Source organism: Trichomycterus rosablanca, chromosome 24, assembly GCF_030014385.1.
Source record: "Trichomycterus rosablanca isolate fTriRos1 chromosome 24, fTriRos1.hap1, whole genome shotgun sequence".
Lineage (NCBI taxonomy): Eukaryota > Metazoa > Chordata > Actinopteri > Siluriformes > Trichomycteridae > Trichomycterus > Trichomycterus rosablanca.
Window position 1 is genome coordinate 1,899,596 of NC_086011.1, and position 12,370 is coordinate 1,911,965.

The window sequence follows — 12,370 nt, forward strand, 5'->3', positions numbered from 1 at the left end:
GTGTTGGCAATCTTCTTGTAGACTTGGCCATCTTCATGTAGCGCAACAATTCGTCTTTTAAGATCCTCAGAGAGTTCTTTGCCATGAGGTGCCATGTTGGAACTTTCAGTGACCAGTATGAGAGAGTGTGAGAGCTGTACTCCTAAATTGAACACACCTGCTCCCTATGAACAACTGAGACCTAGTAACACTAACAAATCACATGAAATTTTGGAGGGAAAATGACAAGCAGTGCTCAATTTGGACATTTAGGGGTGTAGTCTCTTAGGGGTGTACTCACTTTTGTTGCCGGTGGTTTAGACATTAATGGCTGTATATTGAGTTATTTTGAGGGAAGAATAAATTTACACTGTTATATAAGCTGCACACAGACTACTTTTCATTGTGTCAAAGTGTCATTTTGTCAGTGTTGTCCCATGAAAAGATATACTTAAATATCTGCAGAAATGTGAGGGGTGTACTCACTTTTGTGATACACTGTATATATATATATATATATATATATATATATATATATATATATATATATATATATATATATATATAAATAAAATATACAGTATGTAACGTATGTACGAAGTGCAATCTGAGTGTAAATGAGAGGGAAAAATGTGAAAAATGAGCATGGTAATGAGTGTGTGTGTGTGTGTGGTACTCTGAGACCACATCACTGATCGGATGTTGATGTAAATGTCCATAAAAAGTGGTTAGAGGGTCATTCAGTGTGAGATATTCAGGGGTAAACGCTGCCGTTTTGTGTGTTTCAGCACTGAAACGTGTATTTTTAAGAAGGCGGTCAATGAAAATGTAATATAAGTGATATTTTTTCTATTTTTATTAGCAGGTCCTGCAGATTAAAACAGACTAAAAACATCCTGCCGGGACCTTCACAATGAGGCTGGTTTTATTATTCAGCCTCCTGTTGGTGTGCCATGCAAAACCGTACAAGAGGATCAACGTGATGGAGCTGATGAAGCTTCACGACATCATGCAGCAGGACAACGACAACAACATCGACGACGACGACAGTGATGAAGACGACGACGACGATGATGATGATAACTTCATTACAGACTGTCCCTTTGGTTGCCAGTGTTTCCGGCGGGTGGTTCAATGTTCAGATCTAGGTAAGAGATTTTCCTAACCGGACCCTGTGGTTCTGTTAACACCCGGGTAAAGAAGCTCAGAGGAAACGATTAATCGTGTTCATTTATTTTTAAACAGGTCTGACCTCAGTGCCGCGTGACATTCCAGCAGATACCATCATGATCGACCTTCAGAACAACGATATTACCGAAATCAAGGAGGACGACTTTAAAAATCTGGATAATCTATATGTAAGCTGGATAAATTCTCAACATTCTCAACATCAGCGACATTAAACACTGTCTTTCAGTGTGAGGTTAAAAATCTACATTTTTTTCATATAGATTTTCTTTATTAAGCGTTTGCAGTTTGAGGCATATGGCTTATCAATATATGCATTACGACAAAGTCTAGTGGTCAGACATTGTGTGATGTGTTCTTAAATTAAATTACAGTATTTAAATCCAAGTGCTGCTTAGAGAATAGCTATTTAAATTTAGGAGCAATTTAGACCAGAAGCAGTGTTCAGTCAATGCAATATAAAATAAATACACAAATTTACCACAACAAAGACTAGTCGTATCTGATTAGATAGATAGATAGATAGATAGATAGATAGATAGATAGATAGATAGATAGATAGACAGACAGATAGATAGATAACTTTATTAATCCCTCCAAAGACCAAAGATTTTATACAAATAATGATTAGGGTTTGAAACTGTTTTTATTACTGGAGCTGGTGTGAAGAACAGCAGAAACCCTGTAGCTATTAAGCTCTTCAACACTGAGCTTTAATTCTGCTGCACTCTCAGCTATTATTCAAAAAAATTTATTATTTTATTAAATAAACCATTTTGCTTCTAAATAAACCTGCGAGTACTGACAGTAGTTCCACTGTTCCACATTCTGAGAGCAAACATTCATCACAAATATAAAATAATGAAATAAATAACAGTATAAACTGTCCACACCTTTAAGTCACTTTTAAATTCTGGTGCTGGTTGTACCATAAAAAGATAGAAAAGATAAAACCCAGTTTCATTTGGTTCTGATAAGTGTTTGTTTTAAAGGGGGGATGAGAAAACAGAAGTGAAACAAACTCTACTGTGGCAAAATCTGGCAATCTTTAGGTTATTATAATAAAATATTACTGTTAAATAGCTGAAATGCTCAAACGCTACCACTAACACGAAAACAACTGTGTTACCATTTAATTTAATCACAGATTTAAGAATAAACAGTGCACCATGAGTTCCCTGCGTGTCATTACAGGCCCTGTTTCTGGTCAACAACCGCATATCGAAGATCCACCCGAAGGCTTTCCAGAACATGGACAAACTCCGCCTGCTCTACCTGTCCTATAACCTCCTGACCCGAGTACCCGAAAATCTGCCCAAGAACGTTTTCGAGCTCCGGATCCACGACAATAAAATCAGCAGAATCCAGAAGGGAGCGTTTAGAGGGATGCAGTCCCTGCACGTTCTGGGTACGACTTAAAATCTACAAGGTTTACACACGAAGACTCTGTTCAACTGTTGTGTTTCATTGATGATGTTTACACTTCTTTATATCCACTACGAATACTCACACATCTATTGACGCTGTATTTTTGTGTGTAGTTTGTCCCAAAATATGTGAATTTATAAGCAAACGTATGTTCAAAAAACCCTGATTGATAAAAACTAAAGTATTCAGACACTTTATGTAAAGGTTAGATGACTACGTGTTATTATACTGTACAGGAATGACATACCTGATTCATCACAGTGCATCTCTCCCTCTAGAAATGAGCGCCAATCCTATTGCTAACAGTGGGATTGAACTCGGAGCTTTCGATGACATGGCAACCCTTTACCTGAGAATTGCCGAGGCGAAGCTGACAGCGGTGCCCAAAGGTAACGAACCAAAACGTCTTTAACATTTTCTCTCTGAAGAGCTGTGCACAAGATTCTGGGTTTAATAGCATCTGTTTGTTTTTTTTATGGGATTTCCGACAAGCACATTGTCAGGTGTCCAAATACTTCTGGCCATAAAGTGCATATAATTCATATTAATTAATAGAAAGATGATCAAAATGAATAAAAAAAACTTAGAACAACGTTGCTGTCGACTTGATGTCAATTTATCTTACAGCAGCTAGTACAGAACTGAACTATATTTCTTCCCCTTTCATTTTCATGTTTTACCCCCGTTTTATCCTGGTCAGGGTTGTGGTGGGTCTGGAGTGCTATGCAGTAACACACCCTGGATGAGATGCCAATCCATTACGGGTGTCGACCATTCAGTCAAAAGATGGCAGCATTTGTATAGCTGGGCAAAACACTGGAGTTTCTTTAAATCGAGCTATTCTTCACGTCTTTATAGAGCACAGTCATGCTGGAAGAGGAAAGATCCTTCCCTAAACTGTTGCTGCAAGTTGGAAGCACAAACTTTTCTTGATATAATTGATTTATTACACCTGTTAGCAACTGCTGTGGTTGAAACACTGGCTAAATTTAATCATTAGAAGGTGCGTCCTAATACTTTTGGTCATAGTGTGAGACTGAATCCCCAAGACTGCCATGCAGGTCCAGTATGAGTGAATGCAAACTTTGAACTCTGTGTTTATCATGATCAGATCTTCCATCGTCTCTGACTGAACTTCATCTGGACTACAATAAGATCGCTAAAGTCGAGGTGGAGGATTTGATCAGATACAAAAATTTAAAGAGGTAAAAGCATCAGATGAGACACACACACACACACACACACACACACACACACACACACACACACACACACACACACACTTTGGTTTACTGTATCTCTGTATTACAGGTTAGGACTTGGATTTAACCAGATCAAATTTGTGGAGGACGGGAGTTTGGCCAACATCCCCAAAATCAGAGAGATTCACCTGGACAACAACTGGCTGAAGAAAGTTCCTCCGGGCTTAAACACGCTCAAGTATTTACAGGTAAGTGCAGAACAAACCAGGCTGGTCAGGAACCCGGTGGTTCCAGTGCCACATTAAACACTGAGAGGCACGTAGGATCACGTCTCTGATGGGGCGAGTGATGGAACCGCATGCTGACTCGGTCATAACGGGCATTAGAGCCTCTCAGACAGTGATCAGAAGCAAGAACTGAACCCGGGATCTTAGGAACCATGTTGCCGCGTGGCACCCACTCTACCAGCCGTGCCACTGTGCCCTTCCCGTCCATTTAAAAATCGGAAATTCAAAATCTAAATTAGTTTCTGATCCGAGAGCTGAGCTGGCTATCTCCACAAAGAGATAGCGCCGTTCCAATCCAAACAGAACAATGTGTTGCACCGCCGTGCCACCAGAGCGCCCGCAATACGAAACTCTGTTGTGTTTTCTATAGGGATGTAACGATGCGCCACAAGGCAGTTAAAAATCGATTCACATGTGTAACGATTCGAATCAGTTTACGTGTATAATGAATCGATATTCACTTTAAACAGCGGAGGGCGCTGGCGCTATTCACCTCGCCTGGTTGACGTCACTACAGGGTTGCCAGGTTCAGAATTCGTGAGGATACTTTCTTTTTCTGCATTATTCATTTATTTATTTCATGTGGGATTTATTTCATTTCAGTTTTTTTGTTACACAAAAAGGGCAGCATTGTTTTGCATAGTTTATACCTACCTCAGAAATAAAAAAACATTCCTTATTTATATAAATAAAAGATAAGCACAAATACAGGATTTTATTTTTTAAAGAGAAATAATAAAAGGAAACTGTCATCATTTGTCTTCAATTTAATTTTGTTTAAAAAAATCTGGAAAAAATCGTGAACCCAGTATCGTGAATCGCATCGCATCGTGGGCAGAGTGTATCGTTACACCCATAGTTTTTGTATGTTTTGAACAGAACGTTGTAAGCTTGTCAGTTGACGCTTTAAAGAAATTTGCAGAACTTGCAACCCTGGATCCAGACAGCCTCCTCAAAGTGGAATACAAATCTTTAAAAAATGACAAAACTGTGCGCTCAGGTGGCACAGAGGGAAAAACATGATAGCACACCATTCATCCCAGTTGTGTAATCGGACATGACTAGATTGGAAGGGAAATTGTAAAAAATAATCATAAAAAAACTGCACATGTTGAGCAAGTTTAAGCTGCTAACGGTCGCATCTCTCTGTCGAACGTCAGGTGTTGTACCTGCACGAGAACAGCATTAGCAGCGTGGCCGTGAACGACTTCTGCCCGTCCAGAACCAAAACCAAGAAGCTCCTGTACACAGGGATCAGCCTGTTCGCCAACCCGGTGAGATACTGGCAGATCCAGCCGGCCACCTTCCGCTGCGCCTCGGGACACCGCGCCCTTCAGCTCGGCAACAACAGGAGAAAGTGAGCGCCGGGTTCCACCGGGGGGCGCCGCCTCAACACCGAACCGGATCCCATCAGTCCGGCCGCAGCTCGTACCGCGACTGACGTGCTGTTTACTTGAAATGTGTATCGTGAAGAGAGTTCAGATAATCGTCGGGTTTTTCTACTGTAATCTGACGTGTTTTAATCCAGATATTCATTAAGAATCGTGAGTTTAAACCTTCAGGGTCGACACTGATACCGCTACACAAATCATCCGACTGTCCACTGAGGTCTATATTCACTCACGCTAGTTTATTTCTTATTATTTCTAATGTAGTCGTTTTATAGGATTTGTTTTACTCCACATTTTCACTTAATCCACTCGTAGCCAGTTGGAATTTATCCCTCGCTCCCCCACCAGATCAAAAAGTGCCTCGCCCCTTCAAGACCCACCCCCACTGATCGCTTCTTTTCACCTAGCCAGGGGCGTGGTCTCACAGAGCGCCCCCTCGTGATCAGACGCCCCCCAGTGCAGGCGCCTCAAGCTGCGACGAGGAACCCCTGTTCAGCCACGGCCCCGCCCTCACAGTTTTTTGAATTGTAACTATGAATTGTAGGTATAATAAAAACAATTAAAATCGTTGTGTGTTTGAGTCTCTCATTTTATATCGAATGTTTTCAAAGCTGATCACGGCTGCTCGCATATTGTAAGGAATCACCAGCATTCTTTTAACTGGGCTTGGAACCGACACTAAAAGCCTGGTGGTTAAGGTAGAGGGCTATTAATCAGAAGGTTTCTGGTTCAAGACCATCACTGCCAAGTTGCAACTGTTGAATTGCTTGCAGTTGTTAGTGGATTTGGAATAAAGCTAATGCTTAATGCCTTACACGTAAATGTAAATCAGAGCGTACTGACAAGTGCACAGCCCAGTGGCCAGGTTGTTTGGCCCCTGGGTTTGGCCCAGACAGCCAATCACGTCTGTGTAGATGCCCGCCAGGCCGACCGCTCCACTGAGAATCAAACTCCGGATCCCTTCGGTAGTGGGCTGGCGTGCTTTACAGCTGCACCACCCAAATGTGTCACTGATAAACGGCTAAAAATCTAATTTTTTGAGATTGAGACACTTTGTCCCAGATTTTAATGACAGTGTGTGTGCTATTAAACATAGAATAAAGTTAAAACAGTAAGAGGCAACAAAAGGCTTCAAAAAATTAAATGACACCAATAAAAAATCAGGATTTGCAGTGATTTAACAGTGATTTAAATGTTCCCATACTCTTTTGTTTATTGGTTGATTCTTTCTAAATATTTGATAATGATATTAGATGTCATGCATCCACTGGATTCTAAAGATACTAACATCCTGATAAGTGTACTTGTTAACATCTTCTAATCATCTTCTGGATTGAGTCTTTCTTGATGTTCAGTCTTAATATATTTTTACATTTTTATTTGAAGTCTATTCAATTGACTTTATATTTATATATTTATTACACGTAACTCACTCAACAGTTAAATATGCTAACATGTAATGAAATGAACTCTGTGGTGCTGATGGTGTAATGAGCTCTGAAACAATAACCTTCAGATATAGTGATTAATTCCTAAAGAAAACAAAACCTTTGTTACTTTATTTACATTATTTTTGGATATCGGTAAAAGTCTATGATATGAGGAGTTTATTACTTAGTTTCTTCCGATGAGTAAGCAAGCATAACGTCTATATTAACCCTTAAATTTGTAAACACGTGTTATCACAGCCAATAAACGTATTATTTCAAACCCTCACGTCTCAGTGGCTGGTCAAACTGTAAAACACAGCACAGTAAAACATGATTTTATATTTTAAGAACATCATAGTTATCAGCCTCATCACCAAAGCCTCGATTTTTATGATGTTTTGCCAGGGTTCGAGTGTGCGTGTGTGTGTGTCATATTCTCCCTTTTTTTCGGTTGCTTCCACTAGGGGGCGCTAGAGTCAATCATTGGTCTCCATCCAGCCTATAATCTGTTTAAACATCCTGCTCAGGTCACACCAACCACTTGCATGTTCTTCCTCACCACATCCATTAACCTCCTCGGCACCTTCTCCCAATAGAACTCTCATCTCTCGTCTGCACACGCTTAAACTATCTCAATCTGGCCTAAGTTTGGGTTTGTCTGAAAACCTTGTGATCTCTACACGACGCATTTTACATCACCCTACACTCCCGAGAAGAGGGCATGTCTAAATTCTTAGATCCCTTAAAATGCTCCTACTGAGGCGCCTTAATTCTGAGTGATGATCTGACTGAATGACGAGGGAGCGTCCGACGCCTCCTCAGCGCTGAAGGCAATCCCAGCATTCAGTGCGGCACGACTTTTCTCATAAAAACACGACAAACGTGGTGGACGAATGCGGCGCAACCAACGGAGTTCCTTTCAAATGTAAATAAATAGAGTCTCATAGTGAGCGCTACCATCTCCACACCAAATAATAAAGTCCACACACCACTGTTAGAATGCAGAAATAATTTCAGATCTTTTTCCACCTTTACTGTGAGCTGGTCAGGGTCGTGGCGGGTTCTGGTTCCACCAACATAATAGTCTGTTTGATGTTTTAGTCAACTATAATATATTGCAGATGTTCTACAGTTTGGACTGATGATATCAATCACTGACCAGCAGATGGAGCTTCGGGATCAGTTTTCCTCATGACTCCACATACAGCAGTGATAAATCCAACACGGCTCATTACAAAAATGAAATAAAATCATTTTAAAAGCTCATATTTTAAAAAATGTGAAGCGCAGCCCGACTTCCCCACCCTTAAACACAGCCATTCTGTGTGTGCCTGGGTTCGATTCCCAGGTACAGCGTTCTGGGTCCTTTCTGTGTGAAGTTTTGCATGTTCTCCCCGTGTCTGTGTCCAAAGACATGCAGTCAGGTTAACTGGAGATACAAAATTGCATGTAAAAAAAAAGGGTTTGTGAGTGTTCCTGCCTTTCACCCAGTGAACTGCACCCACCGTGACCCTGACCAGAAAAAAGCGGTGGTAAAACAATGATAATTTTTTACTGTAAAAGCACTTGGGCTTGAAATCATATTTGAATCTCTATTAAATCATTTTTACATCATTATTATGAGTAAATAAAGCCGAGGCCCGTTTTTCCACCAGCGTGGGATCTGCACACTTACACCAGTCGAACAGAAAGTGTTTCCAGTGCATCAATTTTGTTCCCCTCATCACAATTTGGCCTGTGCGGAGGGTGCAGAGAGACACGGAGGGGCGGAGGTGGAGGCCCGAGAGGAACATGTGGAACAAATCTGCAGGTTGGCTGAACCGCGGCTGCCACGTCTCACATACCGGCGAAGAAGTCGGAGAGAAAAAAAACACGGTTCTCACAAACAGGTTTGGACGGTTTAATCCCTCTCGGTCAGAGAAACACCTGGACGAGCTGGACGTCAATAAATCCTTCTGTCCACCCGAGTCTGCACTTCATATTCACTGTTACAAAATATTCACCCCACCATGCAACCAAACACACGCCGTATTTATTTCATTATTACAGATGGATTGTTTACATCCAAATACGTCAAGCGGTGATGCTAGTGGTTGAGGTACTGGACTAGTAATCAGAAGGTTGCCGGTTGAAGCCCCACCACTGCCAGGTTGGGCCCCTGAGCAAGGCCCCTAACCCTCAATTGCTCAGACTGTATACTGTCACACTACTGAAAGTCGCTTTGGATAATAGCACCCACTAAATGCCGAAAATGTAAATGTATATTTTTTAAAAAGGGAGTAAGCTACTGGACTAGTAATCAAAAGGTCAATGGTTCAAGCCCCACCACTGCCAGGTTGTCACTGTTGGGCCCTTGAGCAAGGCCCTTAACCCTCAATTGCTTACATTGTATACCGTCACAGTACTGTAAGTTGCTTTGGATAAGGGCGTCTGCTAAATGCCGAAAATGTACATGTATATTTGTTATAAAGGGAGTAAGGTACTGGACTAGTAATCAGAGGGTTGCTAGTTCAAGACCCACCACTGCCAGGATGCCACTGTTGGGCCCTTGAGCAAGGCCCCTAACCCTCAATTGCTTAGATTGTATACTCTTACAGCTGTAAGTCGCTTTGGATAAAAGCGTCCACTAAATGCCGAAAATGTAAATGTATATTTGTTATAAAGGGAGTAAGCTACTGGACTAGTAAGGTGCTGGTTCAAGCCCCAGAACTGCCAGGTTGTCACTGTTGGGCCCTTGAGCGAGGCCCCTAACCCTCAATTGCTTAGACTGTATACTGTCACACTACTGTAAGTTGCTTAGAATGAAAAGCGTCTGCTAAACGCCGAAAATGGGAATGAACAAGTGGACTCCTTTTATATATGTCAAAATGTGCTGTTAAAGTCAAAAAAGGGCATTGGGCATGACAATGATGGTCAAATTGACAAAGACGTAGCACAGACACCAAACTATGATCGATATGTACAACAGATTCACATATACAGTAGATGTGAAGCCTGGAGGCTGAAGAAAGAGGAAAAAGGACACGTTCAGGCTTATGAGAACGAGTGCAATAAAACATGATGAAAATCTCACAGAGGAAGATGATGACCACTGAGCAAGTGTACGAGATGGCCAGAACACGCCTCGCACGTGAAGAAGGGGTCGGGTGAAGCATGTATGTGTCTGAGGTAGCGTGTCAGGCGAATATGAATATATTTAGTCCTCTCCAGGAGCGGAACACTAAATTAAGAGATAAAATGCATAAACACCAAAAAAAAAAACAAGTGCAAGAAAGAGCTCAAGCATCAGAACCACGTGTTGATCCATAAGATATAATAAAAATATAATTTCTAATATATAATTAGAAAAATGTCATTTGCTACTATAGGTATTTAGTTTCCCAGTGCAGACTGAAAACATGTTTTAAAGCTCTGTGGGCAGCAGCGGAATGAAACCCGGCTGCTGACAGACCGATTGCTCGGCGACTCGCCCAAGAAACGTGAGACAGGCATTAAGAAAAACCTCCAGATTTACTAACACTGAACGAGCAGAGAATGCCGCTATTGTTGAGGGCTGTGAGAAACTGGACTACACCTCAAGGATACGCCGCGATCACGTAGCTAAAAAACCCAGCGTGCTCGTCTGATGTGTAACTCGGACCAAACGGCATTGAAAATAATTTTTTTTAACATTTTTTATATATTTTTTTATTACTAAAAGTTTCCTGGTGTGAATTTAAACCTGGAGTTGGACCTGTTGAAGAGAGGATTGTATTTTTAAACATTAATTATTTATGTGAAATTAGGCAGCACGTAACAGTAATATTTTGTAAAATTGTTAATGATATTCTTGCAACTTTGCAGCAGTGGTTTAGGGAAGGCCCTTTCCTGTTCCAGCATGAAGCATAAGCCGAGTTTCTCTTCATTCGAGAATCGAGAGAATTCGCAGAGCGAATCATTCATCTGCATATTTGATAAGCCAAATAGCCTTCCTCCTATTCACCCGGACATGGGACCGGCACTGAGGGTGCACTGACGTGTAAGGTAATGACTAGGTTCACGTAACGGCATGCGCATTTTGTATTTATGAGCCTAGCCTGTGATTCAAACCCTCAAGGCTGCTCCCATTATGCCACACCAGCTCACTATCAGTGAACCTTTAAAATTAATGTTCAATAATAAACAGACCGACCATAAACTGCTGGGTTTTATTTTTCTTCTTTATTGCAAAACCTAAATTATAAATCAGATGCAAAATTGTGGAACAAAATACACTCAGTGTTGCTCTAATAGATGGAATACTGGTCTGGAGACGGAATATAACATAAAAAAATGAAATAAAAAACTAGAACCGGACAAAAGGGGAACAGGAGTGTGTCCGCGGCTCTGTGTAGGGCCGGTGCGAGCAGAGGAATTGTAACAACATCAACTGTTTTATCCTGTTCAGGGTCGCAGCAGGTCTGGTTTCACCGGGAAACACTGGTCAGGTTCGGGAATACCCTGGATAGGGTGCCAATCAGTCACAGGGCGCGCAACGAAGGTAACTGTATAAGACCTTCCAGCGCTCAGCGGTAAAATACACTAGCACACCGGAGCTGATCTCAAACTTGTGAGTTCGAATATCAGTTCTGCTACACGGACAACAATTGGCTCGCCAAGGATTTTTCATAAGTGCTACAATTATGAGACGGGGAATAATGGGGATCAGTGCACGACTCTCCATGCACGATACAGATCTCCGTATGAACCCGAAAGAAGCGATTGGTGTCAAAGGGGGCATGTGCAAAAAATAAAATAAAATAAATAAATGAAGACCTTCCTTCCTATGTTAAAAATATATATACAGATGTTTAACCAGCACAATCACTGTGAACATTAAGGTTTGTTTCAAGGGGGGAGGGTAAAAGCAAAGTGTGGTCATTCCAAAACTGAATACAGTGCCATGGTGTACATGCCACTACCACTACTGGTACAGTTTTGTTTTATTTATAATCAATCTATACCACTGAGTTTGAGATAATCCAGCGAGTACCAGCACTGCAGAAACATCCCTGCAGCACTCGGTGCTCCACCAGGCGTAGTAAATTTTCTTTACGTAGTAAAGTTGCTATAATGGCTAACACACCTGTAGCAGAGCTCCGTTTCAGTTCACTTGTTTCCATTGCTGGAGTGTTTATTTTTAGGGGCCCGTATGGTCTCGTCCTGAGGCAAACAGAGCGGAATTAAACTCATGTGTTCCCCATTAAATCTGTTTTCTTTGAGGCTTTTATTAAAAGGCTTTTATTCTCTCAGCCTTCGATTTATTCACGTCTCGAATAAAATGCAAAAAAGGAAGAAGCAAAAGAAAGTCATTTATTAATAATCAAAACAGTCACGCTGAACATGGGTGCCGATTTTCACCCCGGTGCAAATAATGAGGGAATCGAGCTGCACTAGCTTACGTTCAAAAAAGACACCAGCAGATAAATCATCATTAAGGACTTCTA

General features: G+C 41.3%; 2 protein-coding genes across 2 annotated transcripts in view; one reads left to right on the forward strand and one right to left on the reverse strand.

Moving 5' to 3' along the window:
• Positions 1 to 12,370, reverse strand: part of cenpp (centromere protein P) — a 62,689-nt gene that overhangs the window by 27,504 nt on the left and 22,815 nt on the right. The gene's annotated exons all lie outside the window — the stretch shown is intronic.
• aspn (asporin (LRR class 1)) lies at positions 893 to 5,983 on the forward strand. Its single transcript, XM_062986540.1, has 7 exons — positions 893 to 1,127; positions 1,225 to 1,337; positions 2,362 to 2,575; positions 2,874 to 2,984; positions 3,707 to 3,800; positions 3,907 to 4,045; positions 5,245 to 5,983. The coding sequence occupies exons 1-7, from the start codon at positions 893 to 895 to the stop codon at positions 5,443 to 5,445; spliced, it is 1,107 nt and encodes a 368-aa protein (XP_062842610.1). The 3' UTR covers positions 5,446 to 5,983.